Raw genomic sequence first — 19,655 nt, 5'->3', positions numbered from 1 at the left:
CCTGGATAGTAATTATATTACTAGAGAAGCAGTGTGGTCTAGTAGAAAGAGCAAGGCAAAAGTCAAAGGATCTGCGTTCTAATTCTTGTTCTGCCATTTGTCAGCTTTGTGACACTGGGCAAGTCATTTAAATTTTCTGTGCCTCAGTTTCCTCATCTGTAAAATGGGGAGTAAATACTTATCTCTTCCTCTTAGACTGTGAACCTGTATCCATCCAACCTGATTAACTTGTATCTATCCCAGCTCTGAGTACACTACTTGGCACATAACAAGCACTTAACTACCACCATTATCATTATTGGGAATAATCAGGTTGTCCCCCATGTAGCCTCACAGTTTTAATCCCCATTTTTACAGATGAGGGACCTGAGACACAGAGAAGTCAAGTGACTTGCCCAAAGTCACACAGCAGATAATAGTAATAGCATTATTGATACATTAAATAATACTATTAATTATTGATTAGTATTACAGGCACTAAGAAAAAGTTCATAGATAATTATAATTGTGGTATTTGTTAAGCGCTTACTATGTGCCAGGCACAGTTCTAAGCAATGGGGTAGATACTAGATGTTTGGGTTGGACACAGTCCCTGGTCCACAAAGGGCTCGCAGTCTTATTCCCATTTCACAGAGGCACAGAGAAGTTAAATGACTTGCCCAAGGTCACATAGGAGACAAATGGTGGGGCTGGGAATTAGAATCCAAGGCCTTGTGACTACCAGGCCTGTGCTCTCTCCACGAGGCCACACTGTTAGATGTGGTCTCTGGGCCTGAAAAGTTCATAATCTTTGACTGGATGGGAGCAGAAGGGTTGCCACAGGCACACAAGGAAAGATACCACAAAAAAGGCACAAAAACAATATAAAAGACAAGAAAAATGATGAATAAGAGTGCCTAATACAGCGCTTGGTATATGGTAAATGCCTAACAAATACCACAGTTAATAATCTCTAAACTCTAAGTGCCTGGTGGGTAGGGATCATGTCTACCCACAAGACTGTACTGTAGTCTCCCAAATCCTTAGTTCAGTGCTCTGCACCTGTAGCCTCCCAGGTGCTTAGTTCAGTGCTCTGCACCCAAGTAAGGGCTCAATAAACATTATTCATTTTCTGATTGATTGATGAATACAATACAAACAAAAGGGTACTGTTGCTTAAGGGTTTCAGGCCTCTCACGGCCAGAGAACAACATTCTAAACAGTCACAACCATAGCCAAAGCAGAGAGTGGGAAGGCCATAATGGAACGCTGAGAGTTGGAGAACTGTAGTTCCCAGCATTCTAAATCCTGCCAGTTTGTCTTCAGTCAGTCAGTCACATTTATTGAGCGCTTACTGTGTGGAGAGCACTGTAATAAGTGCTTTGGAGAGCACAAGATAGCAATGAATAATAATAATGATGTTGGTATTTGTTAAGCGGTTACTATGTGCCGGCACTGTTCTAAGCGCTGGGGGAGATACTGGGTAATCAGGTTGTCCCACGTGAGGCTCACAGTTAATCCCCATTTTACAGATGAGGTAACTGAGGCACAGAGAAGTGAAGTGACTTGCCCACAGTCACAGAGCTGACAAGTGGCAGAGGTGGGATTCGAACTCATGACCTCTGACTCCCAAGCCCGTGCTCTTTCCACTGAGCCATGCTTCCTCTGTCCACAGTAGCTTACAGTCTTCACCCTTCCTGGGATGCAGCAAGGGCTAATTGGAAGTCTTGACTGCAGAGGCGGCAAGATAGCTGCTCTCCTAGATTGCAGGCCTCACCAGTGCAGTGTTAAAGGCTTGGAAGGTGTCTTCCTAATAATAGCAATAATAATGATACTTGCACTTACTATGTGCCAGGCACTGAACCAAGCACTGGGGTGGTTACATGCTAAATGAGTTCAACACAGTCCCTGACCCATTTGGGGCTCGCAGTCGCAATCCCCATTTTCCAGATGAGGTAGCTGAGGTGCAGAGAAATGAAGTGATTTGCCCAAAGTCCCACAGCAGACAAGTGGTGGATCTGGGATTAGAACCTCTAACTTCCTGATTCCCATGCCCATGATCTATTCACTACACCATGCTTCTTCTCCCACTCTTCCTCCTGTCTTCGTTCCATCATTTACCTGAGCAACATGTTGGTCACTGACTTTGCCACCTGTGTCAAGCCATCAGGTTTGCTTTGCCCATTGGACTAGATGCAAAATCCCCCCCCCCCCCACCACCGTTTAGAGGTGATGATACTGAAGCTCAGAGACATTAAGCTAATTGCCCAAGTTCACACAGCAGGTCAGCAGGTCGAGCTAGACACCAGACCTCATGACTCTGAACTCTCAGATCCATGCCATTTCCACTAGACTGTATACTGTCTCTCTTCTAGAGCTCAGTTTGCAGCAACGCTGATCAAACTGCTCCTCCTGGGAGACAAACTATGGGGGGGGTGGGGGAGCGCTGATTTGGGCTAGGGTTATATCAAAAGTTGAGGGTCAGCTAAGGAACTGAATCATCAGGACTACTTTAAATTGGAGCTTACCTTGAAGAGTCCCTCTAGTTCCAGGGCCAGGAACAGGGGTTTGAAAGAATGCTATGTGCATGAACATTTTAGCTCTTCTCTTATTACCGGTCCTTATCAGTTTCAGAAGTGCCTAAGATAGATTGTATATCAGCTATTGATTTGTTACTGTCTTTGGGAAAGCAAACACAGGCTTATCTGCAAGAATACTTAGAAGAAAGATAACGATGAGTTATGAAATACTTAATCATGACAGATCTTAGATTAATCATGACTGATTCTAGAACAACACTGAATCATTTTAATATTGCATCAATGTATTGATCAATGGTATTTATTGAGCTCTTAATGGATGCAGAGCACTTCAGTTAGCATTTGGGAAACTGCAATACAACAGAGTTGGTAGACATTTCCTGCCCACTATGAGCTTACAGTCAAAAGGAATGGCTTTTAAGTAAAACTGATAGAAAAGTGGCTTAGATAGAATACAGTATAATTGCGATAAAAATGATCATATTTTTTGCCAGGGTGATTCAGTTTGAACAGGGGCCTGATTTTCAGGGTCTTTCAAAAAATCAAAAAGAATGAGCCAAGAGTCCTATTTTCAGGTAAGGAGACATAGCATGCCCTAGGGAATAGAACACAGGCATAGGAGTTAGGAGGATCTGGGTTCTAGTCTTGGTTCCACCACTTGTCTGCTGTATGACCTCAGATGAGTCACTTAACATCTCTGTGCCTCAGTTACCTCATTTGTAAAAATGGGGGCAAAAAGTATGAGCTCCATGTGGGACATAGACTGTGTCCAACCTGTTTGCCTTATATCTACCCCAGCATTTAGAACGGTGCCTGGTACATAGTAAGTGCTTAATAAATACCATTAAAAAAGTTATCTCACCTTTAAAATGGAGATTAAAACTGTGAACTTCAGGTGGGACAGGGATTGTGTCTAACCCAATTTGTTGATATCCACCTTGGCACTTAGTACAGTGCCTGGCACATAGTAAGCACATAACAAATGCCAATATTATTACTACTGTTTTTATTATTCAAAGGAAAGTGTATTATTCAAAAGAATTGTGATGAAGAAACATTTCAAACTGATATTAGTACAGTTAGATAGTAAATTATAAAAATATACAACTCTAACCTGATTTTAGGTTTTAGGATTAGGAAAATATAAAAAAAAAGAAAAAAAGAGAGGGTTGGAAAAAAATTTCAGTGGGCCTAATTCTAATAAAAACTCTTTCTTCAAAATGTAAAAATATTAGCCACAACAGAGGCTCCTTGGGCATAATCATCGAAGTGCTTTTTTTCCCTCCAGATGTAGTGAAGTGCAAAAGAGACCGAAACAGTTCTGCTTCCCAACAATGTCCAGTTTGCAAAAATCCCTGGAATTCTAAAGATCGACTCTTAGCCGAGATCCCAGCTTCCGCCTTGGTTTGTACTAAACCCGTCATCGATCCGACCCTAAAGCTGCGGAACACCAGTCTTTCTGAGGAAGGCGATTCTACGCCTGCATCCCCTAAAGAGTTCTTAGCTCCCATAGGCTCCATGGATTTGAACATGGCCGACCACTCCGGAAATGAAGCCAAGTTGGTCTGCGATATTCAGAAACCCTCAATAAAGTCACCCATCTCACTTCTACGTGAAAACGACCTCTCCTTACTGAACGTATCATTTTCAACTTTCTTGATATGCAATATAGATTCCGCTCACATCCAGACACTCTGGAGAATTCTGGCCCTTTACAGTGTCTCTCCCCTAAGGATGGAAAGAAGCCACTTGCTTACCGAGACGCCTCACGTCAGTTACAAATACAAACAGGTGACCTCCAAGAGCGAGGATATCTTCACCGACATAGAGGCGGAGGTGGGAGCTGAGCCGACATGGCTGATGCAGGACCATTTCTTGCTCCAACTGGACAGGACGGCCACCACCCTTAGCACCTTGCATATCCGCTTCTGGACGGAGGCCCAGATCACCCTCCCTCCAGTGGGAGACGGAGGACGAGGGAGATATAAGTGGACCGCCATTTGCCGAGATAACAGCACAAAGCTGCAGCACACAGTTTTGGTAGGCGAAACTGTGGACCTGAACTGCCCTGGGCACGGGGACCCTGCCCCACACGTAGAATGGGTTCTAGCAGATGGGAGCAGAGTGAAGGCTCCGTACGTCAGCGAAGATGGAAGAATCCTAATCGATAAGGCCGGGAAATTGGAACTCCAGACGGCTGATAGGTTTGACGCTGGCCTTTACCACTGCATCAGCACTAATTATGGAGATGCAGATGTTCTGACCTACAGGGTGATCATGGTCGAGCCGGACTTAGGGGATCGCCATGTGAACGGAGTTCGGCGAACGGTCATCCTTGGTGAAACAATTGATCTTCCTTGCCAGTCGACTGGGGTCCCGGATGCTTCTGTCAGCTGGGTCCTCCCCGGACCCATCCTGCTCCATCGATCCTCAAGGAACAAACACATTTTCAGCAATGGTACTTTAAGAGTCCAAAGAGTCACCCCACGAGACGGCGGACTTTATCGATGCGTAGCAGCCAATCCATATGGAGTGGACTTTCTGACTTTCAGAGTGTCGGTTGAAAGCACAGGAAATGCTGCTTTGACCAGGGATGATGGTGAGACTGATGGCTCTGGGCAGGAAGAACATAAAATTGCTAGTAAGGTTACGGAGCTTCCTCCTGAAAGAACTGATGGAACATCTCCTCCAGCTACGGAACCGGTTGGGAGAAATGCACGTAAAGGGCAGCCTCGTAGCAGGATGACCTACCACCACCGCGGTGACTATTGGAACAGACAGTTCAGGGGTCACAGACGACAATTCCCTCCTTCCATCAGAAGAATTGACCCACAACGTTGGGCGGCATTTGTAGAAAAAACAAAAAAGAACTCTCCTCCAGAGAAGCCAGACAACAGCACCTCCACCCCAATGCCAAATGTCAAACAGTTCTCAAAGGACTTAGGAGATGGTGAAGGATCTTCAGGTGTCTCTCCTCCAGAGGAGGAGTTTCTGCTGCCAGTGACCAAAACTCTTACAATATCAGCAAATACATCAACCTCAAAGCCCACAGTACCATCAGGTAACAATAAAGCCAACTTCGGTCCGGTCCCGGAAGCCACTCCAGCTGGGAGTTCATGGCTCTTCTCGACTGAGAGATCTGAGACAGCAACATTACATGCAGATCATGAACTTTCACCCTCTGTGACAGCAATGCCCAAGAAAACAAACATAACCCAAGCCTCACTCATGAATGGACAAGAGTTGATGAAACGACCAGCAACTACTTTCTCCTCCCTACTGACCAACACAGGTGAATTCCGGAAGGTGGACCAGATGTCAGCGTCTTTGGGAAAAAGAAATGAACGGTACAAAAAACCATCAGAAGAGTTAGTGGAGGAGACCATCAAAGACATCCATTTTGAGAAGTCTCATGTGGAGGACAAAGCGGAACTACTGACAGACTCTAGTCATTACACATCTTTGTCCACAGTCAGCAGGCCAAGAGATGAACGCTTGTATTTTCTCACTACACAAAAAACAATTACCCCAAGCCCCCTTCCAGGTTCAACCATTACTGCCCATCATCAGATCCAGGTCATTAATGACTTAGTGACTACTGTACCAATGTCCAAACATTATGGGAGGCGAAGGAAGATTTCTGGGAGGAGAAGAATTATCAGACCAAACCGAATTCCAAATATCAGAGAAAGATATAATTTTGCCAGGCTACAATTTAAGGGATTTGCTGAAGAAAGGACAACTTTTCTTCCAACTACAGTGTTGGATCGCAAGTGTTCATCATGTACTTCTGGACCAACGCTCCCTCCAATGCCCATCTATTCGGTCACCCCAAGGATTTCATACTCCACCCCAACACCATTCCAAGTCAATGCTCCCACAGCTCCACATGATCAATCTACAACTCTGCCCACAAGACCAGCATCACCCACTCAAGTGAAAATGGAACCAAACTTAGAGGTAGAGAAACCAACTCCTACCATAAGGTTTTTCTATGCTGAAAGCACACAAGTAACTCCACAAAATGACTCAGTGACCAATGCCCCAATATCCATTCACACTGAACAAATTCCTTCCACGAGCATTAGTGGCCCAATGGTAATTCATACCTCAGTCAGTGCGATCTGGGAGACAGCACCTGTGACCTCTTCATATTCGGTTGAAAGTGCCAATTCTCTGACCTCTGCTGCCCAACCCACTGTGAGAGCATCAAGAAGAAAAATTCCCTGGCATCACATCTTTGTCCACAGTCCTGTCCAAAAAGAAACGATCAATTCACATAAACCCAGTTCACTTGCAGGCATAACCCCGGGGCTGTCCCAAATTACCCCTGTTCAGTCCACAGTTGGGGCTTTCCACATTCATTTAAAAACTATCTCAACAAGACAAGATCAAACAGAGAACTTTCTGCTTCCAACCAGGGCTACAGTGGCCCACGATAACCTCTTGGAAAGACATAGCCCTCGGGATACTGGCATCCCCGTAGAGCGGCCCTCTCCCTCTCTTACCCCTCATCTTGCAAGCAGCACAGCAGATTCATCCAGGATCACGTTTCCTTCTCTTCCCCACACCCTGGCCACCGTCACCCAGACTCCAACAGCCAGATCTGTGAAGCAGAAAGGGCAAAGACGAAAGAGGCCTCAAAAAAGGATAACCACGGCCCAGAGTATGACCTCAACTCAAAGCCCTGCATTTGCTCCATTTGGAACTACGTCTCCTTCCATGTTCAAAATGGTGAGAACTTTAATGCTGCCTCCCATACCTGAATACAGCCCATCTCCCCCACAGGGCACTTCTGGAGTCCCAGTTAAATTCAGCCCACCACCGGTGAGTCTTCACAGGGCAGATGTGACTAGAGAGATATCCAGAGTAACCACTCAGCCACTGAAAACCAATGCTAAGATGGCTGGGCCCAGGAAACCACTGGAGGTCAGCACTCCTGAGAAATCAACATTCACACTCCCAGCTACCCCACAGTTCCTGAAGGATAATGACCACATTCCAGCAATGCCTCCAATTGGCACTCTAGGGATATCCATTGGGTACCCTGAGCAACCATCAACTCTCATCTCGGACACGACAAGGGCAGGCCTACCCCAGACTTCGAGAGTCGACACACTTCAGCTTCTGACGGAGGTTCCGCCGGATTCTAGATCATCCCCTAATACAAAATCTCCTGCTGGAACCACCCTCTTCTCCAACACACAGCATTTGGGCCTCCTACCACCACTGGTAACAGTTCCACCCCGATCCTGGAAAGACAAGACCGCTACTCCTCGGTGGTCAAACAAGTTTGAGCACAAGCCAAATTCAGAGATTCCTGAGAGAGGCCAGACTGTAAGAGAAAATACAGTGACTGTACCAAAATCCAGTTTACCCGCCACCTCCTCTCTCCATACTTTGGGTCAGGAAAGGGAGAAGGTGGATTCAATCGGGAGCTCGTTTGACCAGGCAGCCAATCAAGAAATAACTGGCTCCCACCACCTCACCCTAGACTCCTTGCCCAGAAAGAGATTTGAAAAGCCTAGAATCATTGGAGGAAAAGCAGCTAGTTTTACGGTCCTGGTGAACTCAGATGCTTTCATCCCATGTGAAGCAAGTGGAACTCCTCATCCCACCATATACTGGTCTCGAGGCTCATTAGGTAATTTAAAATGGTCTCTGCAATTCTCTTTATCCATACACAGGGTGGGATTTGCATTGGCCAATCAGTGGTACTTATTGAATGCTTACTGTATGCAAAACACTGTACTAAGCACCTGGGAGAGTACTGGATAGAACATGGGCCTGGGAGTCAGAAGGACCTGGGTGCTAACCCCGGCTCCGTCACTTGTCTACCGTGTGAGCGTGGGCAACTCTTCTCTGTGCCTCAGTAACCTCATCTGTAAAATGGGGATTAATGCTATGAGGCCCATGTGGGACAGGGACTGTGTCCAACCTGATTAGCTTGTGTTTAGACGAGTGCTTGACACATAGTAAGCACTTGAGAAATACCATCATTATTATTACAATGCAACAAAGTTGATAGACACTTTCAGTACCCACAGTGAGTTTACGGTCTAAAGGGGGAGACAGCCATCAGTATAAATAAATTATGAATATGCACATAAGTTCCTTGGGACTAAGGGAGGGGTGAATATCGAGAGCTCAAAAGGCAGAGATCCAAATGAATGGGTGATAGAGAACGAATGGGAGTTGGGAGAAAATGGCTTAATCATGCCATTCAAGGCAAAGAATGAATTGGAGGTTAATGCCTCTTGGGACCTCAAATGACCACTATTCTGGGACTCCCCATGACTTATAGGTGCCTTATTGTGATTTCTAATGTACGAAGATTAGCAGAATGAAGAGGATGTATCTAGACTATCTTGCATTAAAGCATAATCACTTGAATGGTTCCTTTTCAAATAATAAAAATCAATAGACAAGGAGTATATATAATCACATTTGAAGCCACCAGCCATTAGGACATAATGGATTTCCTGGTGATGTACGACTTTACCGTTCCTATAATGAATCTTTTCTCCTACCGTTAACCTTCAGGTTAAACCTCCCTGTATAAGTAAAGCCTAAACGGGAAGCTCTGATGCTCTATGTCTGTGTTTTTCTCTTGTGCTTTTTAATCAGGACTCATTATAGCCAGCGGGAGGCAAGAGGGTCGATTCCAAGTGTTTGCCAATGGCACCCTCTCGATCCAGGCTACGAGGGTTCAGGACCGTGGACAGTATCTGTGCGTGGCCGTCAATCCACAGGGCTCTGACCGCCTCTTGGTCACTCTATCTGTGGTCACCTACCCCCCCAGGATCCTGGACAGTCGCACCCGGGAGATCACCGTCCACGTGGGGAGCTCGGCAGAAGTGAGCTGCAGAGCCGAAGGCCGACCTCTCCCAACGCGCTCTTGGATTCTAGCGAACAAGACAGTCATCCGGGAAGCATCCGAGGGAAGCCGGCGAGTCTCCGTGAAACCCGACGGCACCTTGGTCGTTCGATCCCTGACCGTTTACGACCGTGGGGTCTACACGTGTCTGGCACGCAATCCCGCTGGCATGGATTCCTTGAGCGTGAAGATCCAAGTGATCGCCGCCCCACCCCTCATCCTGGAAGAGAAGAGACAGCATGTGGTGGGGACCTGGGGTGGAAGTTTGAAGCTGCCCTGTACCGTGGAAGGAAATCCTCAACCCACCGTTCACTGGGTCCTCTCGGACGGAACCAAAGTGAAACCCTTGCAGCTTGTAAATGCCAGGTGGTTTCTGCTGGCCAACGGAACCCTTTACACCCAGAACCTGGCCCTTTCGGATAGCGGTAGGTATGAGTGCATAGCGACCAGCTCCACCGGCTCCGAGAGGAGGGTGGTCAATTTGATGATTGAACGAAGAGACTCGGTTCCCAGCATAGAGACGGCATCCCCCAAACTGACCGAACTGAATTTAGGGGACCCTCTCTTCCTGAACTGTTCGGCGACAGGCACGCCCGAGCCCAGGATAATCTGGAGGTTGCCTTCCAGGGCTGTGATTGACAGGTGGCACAGGTGAGCATGTGACTTTATATCAGACTGTCTTCATTTCAGTGATACAAGATTTCAGACTCTCTGAGAATTGCATCAGAGGGAAGGCCAGGGCAAGTGAATAATAATGTTGGTATTTGTTAAGCGCTTACTATGTGCAGAGCACTGTTCTAAGCGCTGGGGGAGATAAAGGGTAATCGGGTTGTCCCACGTGGGGCTCACAGTTTTTTGATCCCCATTTTACAGATGAGGTAACTGAGGCCTAGAGAAGTGAAGTGACTTGCCCACAGTCATACAGCTGACAAGTGGCAGAGGTGGGATTTGAACTCATGACCTCTGACTCCCAAGCCCGAACTCTTTCCACTGAGCCACGCTGTAAATCCTGCGTCGGTCCCTGACATTACTGGGAGTTCTCAGGACTGTACCTCAGCCAATGGAGTTCATGGAGCCAATTTAGGAATGCTCGTTCCCTGGTTAGCTTCAAAGGGGTCCTAAAGCCTTACTAGTCTCCTTTTCATTCAATCATATTTATTGAGCACTTACTATGTGCAGAACACTGTACTGAAATGTGGGTTTAAGGATTTATTCACTCATTCAAATGTATTTATTAAACACTGTGTGCAGAGCACTGTACTAAGCACTTGGGAAAATCCAACAATAAACGGTGACATTTCCTGCCTACAAGGAGCTCACAGTCTATGTTCTGCTCAGTGCAGCTTAGTTCCTCAAATTCCTGTTGCTGTCACCTCCTGCAATTGAAGCCCAGGCATCTCTGTGAAGATGAAAGGGTCATCAGCCACTAGTCGACCACCTCCTTCCTTGGAGGTGGAAAATGTTGTCAACCAAAATGTTAGATATTTGAGGAAATGTTTGGATGTGGGTTCCCATCCCGGTTCTTCCACTTGTTTGCTGTATGACTTTGGACAAGCCACTTAACTTCTCTGTGCATTAGTTACCACATCTATAAAATGGGGAGGAAGACTGTAGCCCCACGTCAGACAACCTGATTACCTTGTATTTACCCCAATGCTTAGAAGAGTGGTTGGAACATAGTGTTTAACAAATACCATCATTATTGTTATTATTTCCTGAATCCCTCAGATGAGCCCGTGTCTCTATATTTAATTCAGTTTCCATTGGTTACCGACTAACTGAATTTATCAAAAGGCAAATGACTGTAAAAACTGGTGATTTTTTTGAGGTATTTGTAAATACTTCCTATATGCCAGGCACTATATTGAGGGCTGGGGTAGATACAAGATAATCAGGTTAGATCCATTCCATGTCCCACATGGGGCTCACAGTCCTAATCCCCATGTAACAGATAAGGTTACTGAGACACAGAGAAGCTTAGTGACTGGCTCAAAGTCACACAGCAGAGAAGTGGTGGAGCTGAGATTACAACCCGGGTATTTCTTCTGACTCCCAGGCCTTTGGTCTTTCTACTAGGCCATGTTGCTTCTCCTACACCATTTCAATGAATCATTAAGTATGGCTTAATCCACTCTTTGGAAAATCTATTTCCATGTTTTTCTCCTGTTCCTTCTTCCCTCCCCTCTCTCTTATTCTTAGATTGTGGACTCCTGGAGAGCCAGAGACTTTGATTAATGTTTTCCTGGGTAATTTTTCTAACCAGTAATAAACACCATTACTATTACAACTACTGATCATTCAACTTCAACTTGTAATATCAGTATATGTACACTCATGCTATGTGTTAAATGCCATGTGCTCCTTCTACAGCAGCATAGACACGAGACAGTAGAGAGATGAGAAAGCACAGGTTCGTCTTTTTCAATACGGGGGCACAACTGTTCAGCAAACAGGGTACAACAAACCTTGAAAGGTTATATAATACCTGAAAAGATCTGTTAAACCATTTTGCTTGAAGAATTTGAAATGATAGGGATTTACTGTTTCGGCATAAATGGAAATGGTGGGAAGTCAGGAACACTGTTTGCAATTTTTCCTAACCATTACACGAAAAGCAGCACGGTCTAATGGAAAGAACTTGGGCCTGAGGGTCAGAGGGCCTGGGTTCTAATCCCAGCTCCACCACTTGGCTGTTGTGTTACCTTAGGCAAGTCACTTCACTTCTCTGTGCCTCAATTTACTCAGCTCTAAAATGCGGATTATGACTGTGAGCGCTATTTGGGACAGGGACTATGTTCAACCTGATTATCTTGTATCTACCCCAGTGCTTAGTTACAGTGCCTGGCAAATAGTAAACACTTAACAAACACCACTAAACAAAATCACAAATCCCAATTTCAACTTGTTCCATTAGTTTTAATCACATGGGTGAGAAAACACAAACATAAATCTCTGTCTGGATCTCACTCCTGATTTCACATGACCCTTTTTCTCTCTTCCCACTGAATGATGGATGCTAAAACCAGTTTTTCTCTTTCCTAGGATGGGCAGCCGGATTCACGTGTTCCCAAATGGCTCCCTGGTCATCAGGGCTGTGACCGACAAGGACGCAGGGGACTATTTGTGCGTAGCCAGAAACAAGATGGGCGAGGACCTGCTCCTGATGAAAGTCATCCTGAGAATGAAGGCCGCACAAATCGACCACAAGCAGCACTTCAAAAAGCAAGTACCCTACGGCAAAGACTTCCGAGTTGATTGCAAAGCTTCTGGCTCCCCGGTGCCCGAGATATCTTGGAGCCTGCCGGATGGGACGATGGTGAACAATGTGATGCAGGCCGATGACAGCGGCCACAGGTCCCGTCGCTACGTTCTTTTTGATAATGGGACTTTGTATTTTAACAAGGTCGGGATGGCTGAGGAGGGTGATTACACCTGCTACGCCCAAAATACTTTGGGGAAAGACGAAATGAAAGTGCACCTGACTGTGGTAACCCCTGCCCCACAGATAAGGCAGTCTCCCAAGAGTTACCAGAGAGTCAGAGCGGGAGAAACTGTGATTTTGGACTGTGAGGTCATGGGAGAACCCAGCCCCAAGATATTCTGGCTGCTGCCTTCCAGTGATAAAGTTTCATCTTCCAGTGACCGGTATTTGCTTCACACTAACGGTTCCTTGTCCATCAGCAAAGTAAAGCTGTTGGATTCCGGAGAGTATGTCTGCGTCGCCCGGAACTCCGGTGGAGATGACACAAAACTGTACAAGCTGGATGTCATTTCCAGGCCTCCTGCAATAAACAGCTGGTATGCAAACAAAACGGTCATTAAAACAACCGCAGTGAGGCATTCGAAGAAACATATCGACTGCAGGGCCGAGGGGATGCCTCCGCCTCAGATTATGTGGATTATGCCTGACCATATTTTCCTGACGGCCCCCTACTATGGCAGCCGCATCACCGTCCATCCCAACGGGACCCTGGAGATCAGGAACGTCCGGTCGTCAGATACTGCGGAGTTCACCTGTGTGGCCCGTAATGACGGGGGAGAGAGTGTCTTGGTGGTGCAGCTGGAGGTATTAGAGATGTTGCGGAGGCCCACGTTCAGAAATCCGTTCAATGAGAAAGTGATAGCCCTCCCAGGGACACCCACTGCACTGAATTGTTCTGTCATTGGAAACCCACCTCCTGAAATCATCTGGCTCTTACCCAATGGCACTCAATTTCCCGCCCGAGCCGGGAATGCCCGATTTCACATCAGAAGCAACGGATCCCTCGTCATCCAAAACCCGACTAAAGATGATGCTGGGAGATACCGTTGCACTGCTAAGAATCAAGTGGGCTACATTGAAAAATTGATCATCTTAGAAGTGGCCCAGAAACCCGTTATCCTAACGTACGTACTAGAAGCCATAAAGGGCATCAGCGGACAACTGCTCTCCCTTCACTGTGTGTCCAGCGGAAGTCCGAAACCCACCGTGACTTGGACCGTTCCAGGTGGCCGAGTGATAGACAGATCTCATGCTTGGGGAAGGTATATCTTGCATGAAAATGGTACTCTGGTCATCCAAGAAGCAACCGTTCACGATAGAGGAAACTATATCTGTAAGGCTAAAAACAGCATCGGGGTTGCAACGGTAGCCGTTCCTGTGACGATCGTCGCCTACGCCCCTCGGATTACAAATCGACCCCCTCGAAGTATCCACACCGTGTCGGGTGTGGCCGTTCAATTAAACTGCGTGGCGCTGGGGATACCTAAGCCAGAAATCACCTGGGAGATGCCCGACCATTCGGTGCTTTCAACAGCGGGTGGAGGACGCTCTTCTGGGAGTGAACTTCTCCACCCCCGGGGGACGCTAGTCATCCAAAATCCCCAAACGTCTGACTCTGGGGTGTATAAGTGTACTGCAAAGAACCAGCTGGGCTGGGACTCGGCTATGACATACATTCGAGTGCACTGAAATGAAGAAATACAGCCTGAACCACCCTTAAAGAAAGTCTACATCTGGGCCAAGTTTCTTTTTGGAAGAAGTTTAATCAAAGGCAGCCAGAGGCACAGAAATGATTTAGAACACATTTACAATATTCACTTTATAATGGACATGCAAAAAAAGACTTGGAAAAAAATCTTGCATTTATGAACTAGTATTGATTCCCTCAATGACCAAATGGATTTGAAAACAAACTTTAACTTAAGGCACTTTTATTTTGCCAACAAATAACAGTAAAGGTTAAAATAAAATTACTCTCATAAAAGAAGAAGCTTCAAATGTACCTGAATTTTCCAGTAAATAATGATTTTTTTTCTTTCTCTCATTTACATAGCATCTGTCTTGTTGAACAGTGGTAAACATGGCACCCATAACAGAGAAAATCTGAAAAACCAAATTTAGTTACATACCATGTGACTATCCTGATGTAGAATCATTTTGCAGTTTGTGTATTGGTATATTTGCCAAAACCCATAGAAAATAAGCTTTGAAATATGGTCAAAATCTAACACTTCCACACTGGAAATTTTCTTTGACCAGGAATACAAAAATGGTTTAATCAAGGCATTTAACAATGCATGTGGTCTGCCAATCCTAAACACTCCTAAAAGAACTCCATGCCTGTACATTCATTGAAACCGCACAGGCAGGATTGATTCCTCCTCTTGTCAGGTACGCCTCTCACCAAGGTATTAAAAATACAATAAAACTTCCTTACACTCTGAAAAATTCACTCCAAGAGGCCTTAGCTTGAAGCTCTAGCTAATGGTCATGGCTCCCTGGCTTTCACACTATACCAAAATGAAAATTTCTATTAAATACAGATGGTGTGAGGGAAGGAGGAAGAAGAAGGCTGAATGGAACACAGCTATAAGGAAGTTTCATTATATTCCAAAGAGATGAACTTTTCTTCCTAACTACAATGAAGTACTATTAAGGGCTCCATTTGACCTGAATTTACTTATTTCCTTAGGGAAATCCAATGGACGCTTTGCACTAGGCCATAGCTCTGGAAGCAGACAGAGTTGTACTACTCCATCACCTCTGCCATAGCCAGTAGAGGATTTGTCTACTCTTTCTAGGATTAGGATTTTTCTAGGGTCACTTAAGACTAAGAAGGTCCTAAAAGATTCCTCCATGGATCCCCTGATACTCAAAACATACGTAAGTACCTATGTACGAACGTGTGTGTGGGGGGGGGGGGGGGCGCGGAGTTTACTGTTCCCTTGCACTTAGTGAGGAACACTGTGGATGAGCCATTTAGTAGGGAGATAGGGAAGGGACTGCATTTGGAACATGCCAATGTTGAAAAAGTCCAAAGTATATGGGCGACCTAGTGGCTTTCAGTCAAACCTTTGCAGACAGGTATATGGAGGGAAGACTCTAGGCTCTGGGAACTGAGGTCGTATGTCTTTTTCCATCTTTCCAAACAAACAAGACAGCAAAGCCTTTCACAGGCTAAATATGCTTTTACATGTGGCTGTCCAGGCCCTATTTTAGGGTGAGATGGACGGGATTTACTTTCCAACATTTTGGAAGAGAGATTTGAAGTGGGAAAAAAAGTCGGGGCTTGGGTGCCTGTTTGCATGAGTCATTTTTTCTGTAAAACTTTTCGAGATTCAGGAAACCGGTTTCCTCTCACACCATACAATCAAAGATGAGCCGTTTCCTTTCTTTGCCTCCGATGCTCATCTGTAAAATGGATGTGGATGGTCTTGACCTATCAGCCTACTGCACGTGAAAATTGGGGGAAAAGAATGGTCCGAGATGCTGCAAAATAGAAAGGGCTCAGAAATGCTAATTGTTACAATAGTCTAAAAACAGGAATCCTGTCATAAGTTCTCTGAGCTGGGGTGGTGGTGGAGAGGAACCAGTTCAAAGAACTACCTGGTGTTTCAAAACCAGTAATGACTACATAAGAAAAGAGAGGCATGAAAAGACAAGTGCCAGGATCTCAGTGTTTGACCAGACATGAATCTAGTTGTGGAAAAATCATATTATTCTAATTATGATTTGAGCAAAAGGGAAAAAAAAACCTGATGTATAAAATACCAGCAAAAATCGCTAGGTGAGTTTCTGAGAACAACTGATACCTGTTATTTTGGTGAAAAGAGTGGTCTTCATGTTTTGGCAAAGTCTTTTCCAGCCCATAGGAAATGAGAAATCAGGAGGCCGGAGCTAAATATTTTCACAGTGTACAAAACAGTTCACAGGAATGTTGCTACAGCAAAAGAAGCTGACATATAGTTGAGGTCGTTTGCATTGGTCAAACCTTGCAATGAGGAACTCACTGAGGAAGATACATCTCTATAATGATTTTTCAAATGAAGTCATCGACTAAAGTTGAACTAGCTGCATTTTTCTTGTCGCAGCTCTACACAGTTTGTTCATTTTAGACATATCTATTCACAGTATGTTTGACTACCATAAATGGCAAATCATATGGCAAAAAGAAAGATAAAACAAATACAGAACAGGGGAATATATTCCCACAGGTTTTCAAATGCCCTGCAATTTTCACATTCAAAATTTGTGCATCTAATCCTAAAAAAATATCATATGGAATACTCTTGTTACACAAACCAAATTATAATTTACTGTAATTTTTACTCTAATACGAGCAAATTACCACATACTCAAACAAGGTTAAAATAGTTACTATTTCATTAGAATCAATTCGATGTATAATTTACTTGTGCTTTTTGCACCGATTTATAAATACAGCATATGCATCACACAACCAAGACTGACTGACACCCACGTTAATAATGAAAGTCAAAATATCAAATACTTACCCTACCAAATCAACGGCAAATACATCAATGAGAGCAAGAGCCTTCTGGGAGCTTGGGCCGGGTGATTGGAAAACCGGGCCAAGTTACAGCCCTGCGGAGACTCAGGCCGACTCTGAGAAAACTTCCTGGAGTGCGGGAGAGGGGTGAGCCAGCCTGGAGGAAGATCCTGGAGGGTCAGAAGCCGGCTGAAACCATATGACCTGCTCCTGGCCGCTACCTGCTCAAAGCAGACACTCCAGCGATAACCACTGGGCCCTTGCCACCCAAGCGTCGTATCTTTACAGAGGCCCCTTGGTCAATGAACTTTCCAAAGAGAAAGAAACCGTACAGGACTACTACCTCTAGAAGGTTTATTAACATCGTACTGTGGCTTTTATAGAACCCTTAAGAAGTTTAAATACAAGCAAGAAACTCTATCAGCACCCTCTGACCACAACGAAAGCAGGAGAAAAATTTTGTATTCTAACACAAAAAAAGTTTATAAAGTGCTTATGAAATTACAAACATTTAAATCTAATATGACTCAAATCAACATTCACTTGACTGTCAAAAGATTAAGAGGTGAGCAGTGAAGTCAACTTTTATGTCAAAATCTGAAATGCCTTTAATTTCAGTCGTTTGGTCCAGAGCAGCTAAAAAAACAAAACCAAACAACAAACAAAAAAAAAAAACCTTTCTTGATAATGAATAATCTCTTTAAAGCCAGTATTCCTCGTTAAAAAACAAAAAAATCAACGGCCAAAGAAAGAGCCAGTTTCTTTGCTTTGCAACAAAACAAGCCCATTAAGAGGCCTACACACACCATATTTTTTAAGCTCTTCACAATGTTAAATGCAAAAAGGCCCCAAAGCCAACACCATTTCACCGTTCACTAATCTCCGTGCTGTATATAGCACAAAATTAGTGGAAAAAATTCAAAATAAAGAAGAAACAAATTAAAATTATTAATAATTAGTGCATTGAATTTTGATTTTCTTTTCTTCAGTGCAACCATAAAACTACATGGTGATGCCTCTTCCAGATTTAAAAGTGTGATGGGTGTCCATAAGGATTGACTCCTTGCTGTGGCTGGTTACCTGAGGGAGATACATAAACATAAAGTTAAACTCCCCAAGAACCCACATATTGTGCCTAAATATTTTTAAAAATGGAAAGTTAGGTCATTTCTATACATGAAACCTCTAAAGTGCTATCATAACTCACCATTTTCAAGGAGAATGTTGAGAGAGCCACGTGTAAACTAGAGGCTCCTGTAGACTGTAAACTCCTCCCTAGACTATAAGTTCACTGTGGGCAGGGAACATGTCCACCGATTCTGTTGGATTGTACTCTCCCAAGTGCTTATTACACAGTTCTGCACACAGTAAGTGTGAAATAAAAACCACTGATGGATAGAAGGGAATCTCTCTGCTTTTCTTTGCAGGCAAGATTATAGTCAAATCCATTTCAACTAGCTACTAAAGAACATAGTTTAGTATTACATGAATTTATAGCACGGCTTCAGACATAGGTACAGTAGAGATGATATTAACTTTATGGTGTGACAGATTCAGGGAAATTGCCAAGACCTTTACCATCAATAAATCAATGATATTTACTGAGTCCTTACTGTGTGCAGATCACTGAACTAAGCACTTGGGAAAATACAACACATTTGGTAGACATGATCCCTGCCCACTACGAGTTACAGTCTAGAGAACTGAAGTGTTTCCACTGCCCTTACAGTACAAGTAAGTGCAGTGCGAAATGCTTAAAACAGTGATCTACACACAGTAATCGCTCAATAAATATGACTGAATGAGTCAACAAGACAGGGCTCTGGAGTGAGCTATATAAAATTCAGCTCTCCTGAAAATTTACCAAGATCTTCAGGTAACTATACTTGGAATGGATGATCAAACGGGAATTGAAAGTGCTTTACCTGACCTTTCTCCCTATTACCATTGATACACTCAGTCCTGTTCAATTAATCAGTCTATCAATCAACAATATTTATTGAGTGCTTACCATGTGCGGAGCACTGTATTATCAGTTGGGAGAATACAACAGAATTGGTAGATACGTTCCCTGCCCACAAGGAGCTTACAGTCAAGAGCGGGAGACAGACATGAAAATAAATTATGGGCATATTCATAGGTGTTCTGGGGCTGAAAGCAGGGCTTATATCAAAAGCTAGAGGGTATAGATCCAGGTGCATAAGTGATGCCGAAGGGAGGGAGAAGAGGAGAGATAGGTGATGCCAAAGGAAGGGGGAATAGGAGAAATGAGGTTTTAGTTGGGGGCTACCTCTTGGAGGAGATGTGATTTTCACAAAACCTTGAAGATGGGGGAGGTGGGGGAGTGTGGGGGAGTGTTGACTGCCATTTTTTAAGGGGGGAAGAGTTCCAAGCCACAGAGAGGAAGTGTGAGATGGATTAGGAGCTAGATGGGATAAGGTCAACCCATTCTATGCTGTTATGTTTAAAGAGGCAATGGATCTAGAA

The 19,655-nt window shown here is 44.5% G+C and overlaps 2 protein-coding genes across 3 annotated transcripts in view; one reads left to right on the top strand and one right to left on the bottom strand.

Annotated features, from left to right (window-relative positions):
- IGSF10 (immunoglobulin superfamily member 10) overlaps positions 1–14,702 on the top strand; it is a 30,005-nt gene extending 15,303 nt beyond the window's left edge. The window contains exons 5-7 of one of the 2 annotated variants that reach the window (XM_029061653.2): positions 3,808–8,163; positions 9,147–10,047; positions 12,439–14,702. In XM_029061653.2, the coding sequence (XP_028917486.1) occupies positions 3,808–8,163; positions 9,147–10,047; positions 12,439–14,347 (7,166 nt within the window). In that variant the 3' untranslated portion in view covers positions 14,348–14,702. The remainder of the gene's footprint in view (positions 1–3,807; positions 8,164–9,146; positions 10,048–12,438) is intronic. The other variant, XM_029061660.2, reaches the window with a different exon arrangement.
- Positions 14,402–19,655, bottom strand: part of MED12L (mediator complex subunit 12L) — a 521,479-nt gene continuing 516,225 nt past the window's right edge. Inside the window, exon 44 of the mRNA XM_039912671.1 lies at positions 14,402–18,248. Coding sequence (XP_039768605.1) covers positions 18,196–18,248 — 53 coding nt within the window. The 3' untranslated portion in view covers positions 14,402–18,195. The remainder of the gene's footprint in view (positions 18,249–19,655) is intronic.

The sequence above is a fragment of the Ornithorhynchus anatinus genome, chromosome 1 (genome assembly GCF_004115215.2).
Source record: "Ornithorhynchus anatinus isolate Pmale09 chromosome 1, mOrnAna1.pri.v4, whole genome shotgun sequence".
In the NCBI taxonomy this organism is placed as follows: domain Eukaryota; kingdom Metazoa; phylum Chordata; class Mammalia; order Monotremata; family Ornithorhynchidae; genus Ornithorhynchus; species Ornithorhynchus anatinus.
Note: the sequence above shows the minus strand (reverse complement) of the source record. Positions and strands in the feature narration are given on the sequence as shown.